At 57.7% G+C, this 10,808-nt stretch overlaps 1 protein-coding gene across 1 annotated transcript; it reads right to left on the bottom strand.

The window, feature by feature from the left end:
- Nucleotides 1-1,512: 1,512 nt before the first annotated feature.
- FOSL1 (FOS like 1, AP-1 transcription factor subunit) lies at nucleotides 1,513-10,194 on the bottom strand. Its single transcript, XM_077822535.1, has 4 exons — nucleotides 10,066-10,194; nucleotides 3,796-4,038; nucleotides 2,443-2,550; nucleotides 1,513-2,001 (listed from the first exon to the last, which is right to left on the bottom strand). Exons 1-4 carry the CDS (start codon nucleotides 10,192-10,194, stop codon nucleotides 1,513-1,515), a joined length of 969 nt encoding a protein of 322 aa, XP_077678661.1.
- Nucleotides 10,195-10,808: the final 614 nt, after the last annotated feature.

The following is a 10,808-nucleotide window of genomic DNA, read 5'->3' as shown; positions in this document are numbered from 1 at the left end:
CACACACACACACACACACACACACACACACACACACACACACACACTTCCTCGACAACAAAACCAACCCACTGCCCTCACACACCCATATACTTCCTCCACCACCCCACATACTCCCCACTGCATACACACTATTCCCAATAACCCACATGCCCCACCTCATACACCCCCCAGCAAAACCCCTGCCACTCACACATCCTCACATATCCCCCCGCTCTCTATATCCCCCTAACGGTCCCCCTCCCCCAACTCCAATGCCCCCCACACCACATACACCCCCCAACACCCTCAAGTCATATACCAACCAACACCTATACCCCACCCCCAAAACACACACGTGAGCTGTCTCTACTTCTAGCTTTTAATTGTCTCCCGAGACACAAGACACCATCGGTAGAAAAATACTCTTTGAGTGACAATAAATAGCATAGAAACGGTAGCTCCAACAACGAACGCTGTGCAGTCCAGAGCACGCCCTGCGGTTCTGGAGCAGCTTCTGGAACTTGGGAGCCAAAAAAGTCAGTCCTGGGTCTTGGTTGGCCAGTGCTGTAGAATCCCGCACACCTGAGTTTGTTCTGGATCTGGGAGTGGGTTCGACAATGATTGGAGGGGCAGTTTGCAATGTTCAGGTGAGTTCAAGAATGAGGGAATTCTGGAGCAGTCAGATGGAGGGCTAGAAACAGCAAGAGAGGTCTGGAACAGCTGTGAGTATTCTCCAATGAGCAATGGCAGCGTAGAACAGGTAGACCGGTTCTAGAACGAACAAGTTGTGCTAGAATGGTCAGTCAGAGTCTAGAAGGAGTGCCTGTTGAACTCGGACATTTGGTTAGGATCTAGTATGAGACCATGAATGGCTGGGGATATTCCAGAGCAATCCAGGAGGAGGTCAGGAAAGCTCTAGTAGGTTCCAGAAAAAACCAGCAAGCACGATGGGAATTTTGGGAAGGTTGCCACATCCCAAAAGGAATGGAAGGGTAGGGCTGCTCTAGAACAGACAGGAAGGGATTGTGGGAGGGTTTGGGATGGTTCTGAAGCACAAAGACATTCTTCGGCAATGATGGTAAAAGGATGGACAGATTCCTGGCTCGTGAGTGAAAGATTCCAGGGACCTCTGGAATAATCAAGGAACACCGATGGCAGGGAAGGTTCTAGAATGTCGGTGAAAGTTCGAGAGCTGAGGGGGAAATTCCAGATGGGTGTGAAATAATTGGGAGCCTGGAATGGACTGTGTGTGTGTGTGTGTGTGCGCGCACTTCTAGAATTATCTAGAATGACAGTGAAGGTTTGAAAGTGGAAGGGGAGATTCCAGATATGTCTGGAATGAACAGGAAGTTGGGATAATGGGAAAATGTGCTAGAATGATCACAAAGGTACCACAGCTGAGGTGGATGGTTCCAAAAGGGCCTGGGATGACAGGGAACAGTTCTAGAGTTGTCTGGAACCACATGGAAGGTTCCTGGTCATGAGGCTGGTTCTTGAGCAGGAAGAACAGGGCTGGGGGAGCCGTGCCTGTCAGAGCGCCAGCAGGGTGGGGGAGTTGAGGGAGTCAGATGATTGGTCACCACTGCTGCTCCCACGCCGGTGGGCAGAGCTGCAGGGCTCAGGCGGGAAGGTGTGGCCAGCAGGGGGCTCCCCTTCCCCTGGGGCAGGATAGTTGAAGATCAGGCTGGGAGTGAAGGGAGTTAGCGAGGGTGTGACCATCAGGGTGGGGGTGTGCAGGGCCTCAGGCTCCAGGACCCCGCTGGGGGGAAGGCTGATCCGTGGGGGCACCGGCGGTGGGGGCCGACGTGGGACTGCTGTGGGAGGCTCCAGGGACTCCTGCTTGACAGGGGGTGGGGCGGGAGGCCCCCCCGGCTCCTCCTCCTCTCCCGAGGACTCATCCTGCACTTTGCACACTGGCCGGTGGGCCTCCAAGATCAGCTCAAACCTCTCCTTCTGCTTTTGCAGCTCTGCAATCTCTTTCTGCAGGCCCGACTTCTCCTCCTCCAACTGGTCCGTCTCCTGGGGGAGAGACAGGTCAGGGGGAGGCAGGACACTTGGGTTCTATCCCTGGCATGGGGAGGGAAGTGGGGTCTAGTGATTAGACTGGGGGTGGGAGGGGCTGGAAGCCAGGACCCATAGGTAAAATCCCCAGCTCTGGGAGGGCAGTGGGGTCTGGTGGGTTAGCACAGGAGGGATGAGGTGCCTGGTTCTGTCCCCAGCTCTAGGAGTGGGAAGGGCACATCTTGCCCTACAGCCATCACAGTTCAGGTGGCTTTGATTCCATCTCTTGCAGAGCCAGGCAGGGTCAGAACTTGCATGGGCAACCTCCAATGAGAACTGAAGGGGGAGTCAGTAGGGGGACTTTCCCCGCACAGCCAGGGCCAACCCCAATGCCCCTGCATGGTGCTGGGGGCGCTGTGCTGCAGGGAGTGTTGTGGGGACTCAGTAGGGGGTGTTCACCATTTGCAGACAGTCCGTTAGCTCTTTCCTCCGGTTCCGGCACTTTGCTGCAGCCAGTTTGTTCCTCTCCCGTCTTACCCTGCGCCGCTCCTCTTCCTCAGGGGTCATCTGAAGTGGGGGCAAGAGAGGGGCAGGGGTTTTCAAATGAATGACAGTGATGCCATATCTATCCCCCTTCTATGCCGGTCCATGGAAAACTGGCAAGGACCAGGTCCTTGTCAGGCTTTCACCCCCAAGCAATAATATCCACAGGGATCCCCCACAGTGCATTAAACATGCAGCCACCTCTGGGGTGGGGCATGGGGGATTCTTATACAGGGATCCCTAACTCAGTGCTGAGATGAGACTGGGGTACTTTTCTAGTTAGGTTGGGGGAGGGGAAGGGTAGTTTTGGGGGACAGGGCAAGGGTTAAAGTCTGGCTCAGGGAGAGCCAGCCTTCTCTGGCCCCAGTGGCTTCAGATGCTGCCTGGATTCCACAGGCTGCGGAGGGAACAGTCCCGGTATGCTGCTGGCCCCAGTGCCCCTTCCCTTCTGAGTCACCCTGTGGCTCCATGATTCAGCATGCTGTCATTTCCTCTCCTGCCTGCCCCCAGGGTGTGAACCCAAATGCCCCAGCCAAATCCCAGCTTGTGTGATTCCCTTCAAAGACCAGAATGGGCTCTAGTGGTTACAGCAATGGATCTGGGAGCCAGAGTTCCTGGGTTCTAGTTCTGGGAGGGGAGTGGGGCCTAGTAGGTCAGATTGGGGAGGCTGGGAGCCAGGTCTGTGAGAGGGGAGTAGGGTCTAATGGTCAGACCATGGGGGCTGGCAGCCAGGCCTCTGAAAGTGGAGTGGGGCCTAGTGGTCAGATCAGGGGGGCTGGCAGTCAGGGCTCCTGGGGGTTACCCCCAGCCTTCTGTATGGGGATAGTTCTCTGAACCCACCTTGCTAAGCATTTGGAGAGCTCCCGATGGACAGCGCCCTGTGTCCTGTCTGCGGTTCTGATGTTAGCCACCAGGTGGCCCCACTGCCCTGTGGCGTTTGTGGCAAGGGGCCCAGCCCTAGGGCGGAATGAGTGCCAGCCACCCTTGCTTGGTTCTCCTGGTAGAAGGGGACTCGCCTTCCCTCGCCCCCCAGCCCAGGCGAAGCCCCACTTCCCTCTCCCACCTCCTCCAGCCACTGCAAATCAGGGGGCAGCTTCCCACTGTCCTGGGGATTTGGAGTGGGAAACTGAGGCACAGAGCAACACCCTCCCCCCCCGGATTCCTGTCTCCCACCGCTCCCCCGCTCTAACCCTCTACATCCCACTGCCCTCCTGGGCTAGGCATTCGCCCCTCTCCCCCCACCCCTGCTCCAATAACTGCCTTACTCACATGCTCATTGTGCCTCCGACGTATCCCAAGGGTGGGCCCAATGGTGCGGATGACGCCTGGGCGGGCCCCAGCAGGGTAGGGGGCATAGGGGCGGGGGTATGGGGCAGCTGTGAAGGAGGAGGGCGAGGAGCAGGTGTTGAGCATCGTGGGCCGAACCATCCACTGCAGGTCCTGGCTGGAGGTGATGGTGTTGAGGCTGGGAATGAAGCTGGCAGCCCCTGCACTCGGGCCTGGGGGGAACTTCTGGGGAGACAAGAGGAGGCGGCAGTTAGAGGAAGCCAGAGGCTGGGGGAGGGCAGCTGGGTGCATTGTCATCAAAGAGGCTTCCCCATTGCTACGGGCTGTACAGGGGGCAGGACTGACACACGGACCTGGGGGAGCAGGTCTGGCTGCGGAGGGCAGCAGTGCCAGCATCACAAGGGCACCTGGTGCTTCCAAATAAAGATCCCCATTGCCAAGGGCACCCAGATATTGGCAAAGCATTCCAGCCTGCAGAGGGGGCCCTGGCTTGGCTTAGGGGCCAGCAGTGAATTGCTCCAGGAGCAAATCCTGGGTCACCGGCTGCATTCAGTCTCCTTGTGACCTCAGACACCCTTATGGAGGCAGCATGTCTAGGAAGCAGGGAGGGAGGGGCTGGGAATCAGGACCCCTGGGTTCTCCTCCCAGCTCTGACGGGGGAGTGGGGTATAGTGGGTTAGAGCAGGGAGGCTGGAGTCAAGTCACTTGAATTCTCCTTCTGACCCTGGGAAGGGAGTGACATCTAGTGGATACAGGGTGGCTTTGGGGGGGCCTGGGAGCCAGGACTCTTGGGTTAAATTCCCAACTCTAACCACTGACAACCTGGGAGCTCAGGTGAGTCATTGCTTCTCTCCCTGGGGAAGGCTCTCTAGCAGTAAAATGGGATAACACAGAGAGGCGGGAAATGTAACAGGCTGATGTCCATAAAGTCAGGGAAAGGAAAGAATTCCTTGCACCATGGAACTGGTGGGTGAAACTCTGCCCTGGGCGATGTGGGAGGTCAGACAGATGATCAGAGAGGTTTCCTGGCCTTAAAGTGACTGGCTTTGTGAAGTGCTTTGAGGTGAGGGAAGGGGCTGATATTTTAAACAACAAACAAGGAAATTCCAGGTTTACATTCGGGGAAAAAAACAATTTTGTTAATGGAAATTGCTAGTGTCTGGCTGAGCCTGGAGACGACTTCAGAGGTCTGACAGCAAGTCAAATAATACACCAGGGTTCAGGACTTCAGGCTCCTGCCACTGACTCTTAATGCCTCCATTTCCCCTTCACAGATTATATGACCAGAAGGGACCATTGTGATCATCTAGTCTGAGCTCCTGCATAGCCCAGCTCCTAGGATGGCCCTGAACTAATTCCTGGTTGAATTAGAGCAGCCCCGTTAGAAAACCATCCCGTCTTGATTTCACAGCTGCCAGTTTGTCTGTTTAGACTGTGAGATCTTGGGGAGGCAGGCATGTCTCTTACTGTGTGTCCATGAAGCACCTGGGACAATGGGATCCCCCTTCCCTCTCAGCCCACAGTCTCTAGGTGCTGCCCTAATACACATGAGAACCAGGTATTCATAGTACAATTCACTTTAAATAATTGTAAAGTTCCTCTTTGTCATTCAACACTCTTCCCTAGGGGCCCAGTGAAGCCTCGGAAGGTTCCATATTTAGCACCCCTCCACCATCCCCCCATTATTGGATCTGACAGTTCATTTCACCCTTCACCCTCTGTGACAATGTGGGGATTTTCTGTAACATTATTATGAAGCTTCTGTGTTCCTCAGCTTCTGTACTTTGCATTGCTCCCAAGTGGAGGAAAAGGGTTACATCTGCTCTTGGGGGCAGTGAGGACGGGAGCTGTGGGTACGGCCTTGCTGCCTGGCCCACAGGGAATGGGTCTGTAAGGAACTGATCGAAACCGATCCAGACCAAGACAGGGTCCAGAGAGACAATGGACATGCCAATAATTGTGCAGCAGAGGGAAGCTTCCGCAGGTGAGGTTGTGAACTCAGCTTGGCCCTGCCTGGAGACAAAGAACTGGGAGGTCACCAGCAGGAGCTAAAGAGTCGGCTTCTGGACCAGGCTGGCTGTTTGCACCTAGGACTGATAGAAGGGTCAGGGAAAAACAGTCCATCCCGCCAAGCCAGGGCAACCCACCAGCCCAGCTGTAGGCGATTCCATTTCACACTCGGTCTTAACATGCAGTTCTCTGTGCTAACCTAAGGATTTCCAGTGCTGAGTTGCAGGTGACTCAAGGCCCCGCCTGTTTGCAAAGGGCTGTCTGGTGTCACTGCACATGCGTCTGGAGGTGCATTAGTCCCTGAAGAGTGGGCAAACTTCTAACTAGGAGCCTGTCTCATCTGGACTGGCTGGGCAGCACACCCGGTGTGGCGCAAGAGGGCTGGAGCCCAGAGGCTCAGGTTCAGGGGCTGCAAGGCTGTGTGGCCTGCCCTGAAGGAAAAGTGGGCCCCATTGCTGAAGAGGTTCCTCCAAGAGACCGTTTACAGCTGGGGCCCAGCCCTGAGCCTGTGGATCCGTGAACCCTCCCACCCCAGTGCTGATGTGTGGGGGTTGGAAATGTTGTAGGTGGTTTCTATCTCCCAACCGTCAAATAACCAACCCTGCTGGCCTTGGGATTTTAAACCCAAAATCCATGCCGAGGCTTCTACTGGGGTTAAACCTTTGGGGATCATGGGGTAATCCAAGTCCTGATAGCCCCATTTTACAGATGGGGAACTGAGGCACAACCAGCAGAGAGAGAGATCTGCCCTGGTTCACAGAGCAAGTCATTGGCAGAGAACCCAGGAGTCCTAACTCCCAGTCCCCTCTTCTTCCCTGCACCCCTCTGCAGTAGACTTGCCTCACCTCCCAGAGCTGGGAGTAGAACCCAGGAGCCCTGACTACACCTATCTATTAGGCCCTATGTCACCCTGGCAGTGCCCTCAGCCAAAGCCCTCAGCCAAAGCCCCTTCCATCCCATACCCAGCCTGTCTGAATCAATACAAAGCTGTTCTGAAGGCCTTTACAGGTCATGCTATCTCTGAGCATGGTGGCCGGTCACTGGCTGGGACTCCTACCCTCCCACCCCAAAGGCACAGGCCCTCACAGGCTTTGGGAGAATCCCCACTAAAGATTGGCAGTATAGTGTGTAGGATACACAGCTACATGGTCAGGATTCCATTCAGCAGGGGACAGAGTGGTGCAGGCACAGCAGCTGGTTTGGTGCAATAGGCAGACGGGCAGATACTTTGCTAGTGCCATGCCCACTGTTTGCCTCCTGCCCATATTTAGGGGTGCCCATGGGGGTTACTTATTACATGAATGAGGAGCTAATGGGGCAGAGCAGAACAGGAAGGTTTAGAGTCACTTCCCAGCCCCATCACCTTTTTAGGAACTGGCGAATGTCAGGGGCAGAGCCCAGGGCATGGGGCAGAGGAATTCACCTCCTTAGAGCCAGGACCAAGGGACTGGCAAGCTCAGGGGGTAGAGAATGGGATACAGACCCCTTTCCCTTGAGTGGGTGCCAGCTGCAATCCAGCCCCCATGCTGCAAGACTGGCTGGCTCAGAGGTATGGAGATGGGATATGGGGTCTTCCCCTCTAGAAGACGCCAGCTCAGATCCGGCCCCAGAGCCACAGCATGACAGCTGTTTCTGTCCCATGCCCATTGCGTGACCCCCATGTAAAAGAAGTTTGCTGGGTCTCAGCATAGTGCATGGGCCCCATCCCCACCTCAGCACTAGCCAGTCCTTTCAGCAACAGAGAGGCCAAGGGCTCAGTGTGGGCACAGAGACCAAGCACCTGCCAGAGTGGGTGGAGACAACACAGAGGGCTCCGTGTCACCACTCTGGGCACACACTGGTGATTCCAGCTCCCAGGGCCACTGAGTCAGCGTGATCCTCTGGCATGCTCCTGCATGTGAACAGCAGGGTGTGCACAGAAATCCTGCCCCCAGATAACCCTCCTGTGTCCTCCCCACCCCTTGACCCAGTTTGCCTGGCCTAGTGGGTGCCTCCCCAGCCCTGGCGTCACACCCCAGCTCACTGTGCTGCTTAATGGTGCTGCCCAGCCCTGGGGCAGGAGACTGGCCACCCCTTCTGTGTCAGACAGAGAACACCTCGGGGAGATACTGCCCCAGGGACTGGGGCCTCCCCCAGAACACAAAGGGGGCTGGGCATGGGAGCAGAGCTTCCCAGGCACTGAATCTTGGCTGCCACCCCACACAGGGCTAGTGGTTAGAGTAGTGGGGGCTGGGAGCCAGGGCCCCTGGGTTCTCTCTGGGCTCTGGAAGGGGAGCGGAGTCTATTGGGTTAGAGCAGTGGGGGCTGGGAGCCAGGACTCCTGGGTTCTCTTTGCAGCTCTGGGAGGAGAGGGGGGCCTGGTGGGGTGGGGAAGGGGAGGGAAGCTGGGCGTCAGGATGCCTGGGGTCTCTCTATCCCGTGTGTGGCAGCTGTTGACAGGGGGTCGGCAGGCGCGGCAGCTGGCTTTGGGGTGGGGCTGGCAGCCGTCGCAGCGGCGCCCTTATGCAAGAGGAAATTGCTGAGGAATCTCGGCTCCCTGGAAGCCAGGCCGCGGTGAGCGGAGGGGCCGCCGGGGTGAGCGCAGCCCGTGACTCACCCGGCGTGACACAGCACCGCGGAGCTCCAGCCGGGAGCCAGGACTGGGGAGCAGGAGGGAATTCCCCCATTCGCGCCCCATTTTCAGGTCTGTCCTGTTGCCACCTTCTGCCGTAGCCTGGAGCCCCAGCCCCACCCCCCACAACACACATCCAGCCGCTGGGGGGCGGGGGGGGGGGAGGCGGGTGCCTCACAATTTGCCAGCTATGGAGGTCTGAGGGGCTGGAAGTGTGTCCAGCCCTGGGGTCTGTCTCTCCCCCCCCCCCCACGCCCTACTGGGCTGCTTGGGTCCCCACCGCTGGCTGCGGACAGCCCATAGAGGGAGGCGAGTCTTAAACCCTGCCCGGGGACAGCTGGCAAAACACACTGGCCTTGAGCCCCCCCCCACCCCTGGTTTTCAGCCCTGTGGCTTACGTTCCGGACCCGTCCTGCAGGGCACGGAGGTGCCAGGAGGAGAAGTGGGTTCCCAAGTGAAAGGGGAGCAGAGCTGGCACAGAACCCAGGAGTCCTGACTCTCCCCCACCCCCTTCCCTGAGCTAAAATACTGAGTGTCCGTCAGACCCACAAACCCGCTGAGGTTAGACACCCTGGTGCACTTGCTTCCGCAGCCCCCTCCTGGATGGGATAAACGGTGTGTCATAAACCCTGTAGGATGACACCTGGCGAGGAGTCCCCCTCCACTGGTACAGGTGGTTCTGGCGTGTCTCCCTGCAGCTGCCACTATGTGGCTGGGCGGGAGGCAGGGACAGGGACACCCCAGGCCCGCATAGCGCCAGCTCAATACAAGGGTCTGTGACCCGGGCGCTCAGGCAGCAGCAAACGAGGGGAGCCCCCCCCCCATGTCGCTCTGCTGCAGAGCGCCGGGTGGGGGAACCCCCTACATTCCTCAGCCATCGGCACGCGAGTGCCTGCGTGCGTCAAGGGGGAGGGGGGGTCAAACCAGCTGCCGCCACGCGGTGGGGTGAATCAACCCAGAGTATTAGTCATCGCCCCCCTCCCCAGAAACGAAAGAGAGCGAGAAAGGAGAGGGCAAGAAAACAGACCGGGGAAAGGCTGGCTGGAGCAGGGCGGGAGGGGATCGGGCAGGGATGGCTGGCAGTGGCTGGGTGTGTGGAGGAACAAGGGCTGGAGAGAAAGAAGGGGGGGTGTGGAGACAGGGTGGGTGTGTCTAGACGGCTGGGGATGGCTAGAGAATAGATTAGATAGGGGGGTGGGGATGGGGACAGGCTGACACACAGTGGGGGACAGGGGCGCTGGGACAATTTGTACAGTGTGGGAGCTGAGAGCCCTTGAACCAAACTGTAAAGCCTGGATATGGTGGAAACCGCTTCAAGCCAGAAGGTGCGGGCAGCACCCCTAGTTCCAGCACCTATGGCCAGAGAGGTGCGTATGGGGACAGAGGGACAGACAGAGCAGGAGGTGTGCATAGGGGCGGACAGACAGACAGACGGAGGTTTGCATGGTGGGGGGAGGCAGACACTTGGGGAGGTGTGCATTGGAGCGGACAGACAGAAGGGGAGGTGTGCATCGAGGCGGACAGACAGACAGAAGGGGAGGTGTGCACCGAGGCGGACAGACGGACACAGGGGAGCGTGCGTGGGGACAGGCCGACCGAGCTCTCGGCCCTTTGCCCCGCTCGCCCCTTACCTGTTGCGCTGCTCCCGGGGTCCCTGAGGCGGCGGCCGGCCCCACGCTGCGCAGGGCAGGGTGCTGAGGGCGAGGGTTGTACGAGGATCCCGGGCCGTCGGCTCTGCCCGCTCCGTAGTCCCTGAACATGTCCGTCTCTCCGCTGGGGCTGTGCTATGCCTAGGTCAGCCCGGCGAGCGCCTCTCAACTGCCTCCCGCCCGGTTACTTTTTTATGAATGGGAACTTCGGGGCCGCCTCACTTTAAGCTGGGGGAGGGGAGGGGCGAGTCCCACCCCCGCCCTTTTCAAGTCATCAGGGAAGCAGGGAATCCCCTCTCCAACAACCCACCCCGGTTCCGCTGGACTCTATTCAATTAAGATGCCCCCTTCTGCCCGGAATCAGAGTTTGGTCAGCCCCTAAAAGGCCATCAAAGTCAATATTCCCCCCCCGCGTTCTAAATCTATTTGGTACGGTCCGGGGATTGACTCAGTGCTCGGTGACGTAGATATCCAAATATAGTGTGATTTCCTCCTGCTTGCTGTGCAATAGTAAAGGATTCCCTTCTGTGTTGTTTCCAAGCTTTGTTTGTTCAAGATGCGTTTCAGAGAAACCGACTCAAGATAAAAACACGCCCCCCCTCCCAGTACTACAATAACAACGCCACACAAACACCCACACCTGTACACCACCGCACACATCCTGAACCTCACAACGCCTGCACAACACCCCCCGGTACCACAACACCACACATACCTGTACAACC

This window comes from Eretmochelys imbricata, chromosome 7 (genome assembly GCF_965152235.1).
Source record: "Eretmochelys imbricata isolate rEreImb1 chromosome 7, rEreImb1.hap1, whole genome shotgun sequence".
Classification (NCBI taxonomy): Eukaryota; Metazoa; Chordata; order Testudines; family Cheloniidae; genus Eretmochelys; species Eretmochelys imbricata.
The sequence above is the reverse complement of the archived record's forward strand: the minus strand, read 5'-3'. Positions and strand labels throughout refer to the sequence as shown.

Bases quoted from the DNA above. Each gene is read 5' to 3' on its own strand.
- FOSL1 (XM_077822535.1), bottom strand. From the start codon at position 10,194: ATGTTCAGGGACTACGGAGCGGGCAGAGCCGACGGCCCGGGATCCTCG. The intron at 2,551-3,795 runs GTGAGTAAGGCA...CCCCCACTTCAG, and splicing joins GTCGGAGGCACAATGAGCAT to ATGACCCCTGAGGAAGAGGA. The intron at 2,002-2,442 runs GTGAACACCCCC...TCTCTCCCCCAG, and splicing joins TAACGGACTGTCTGCAAATG to GAGACGGACCAGTTGGAGGA.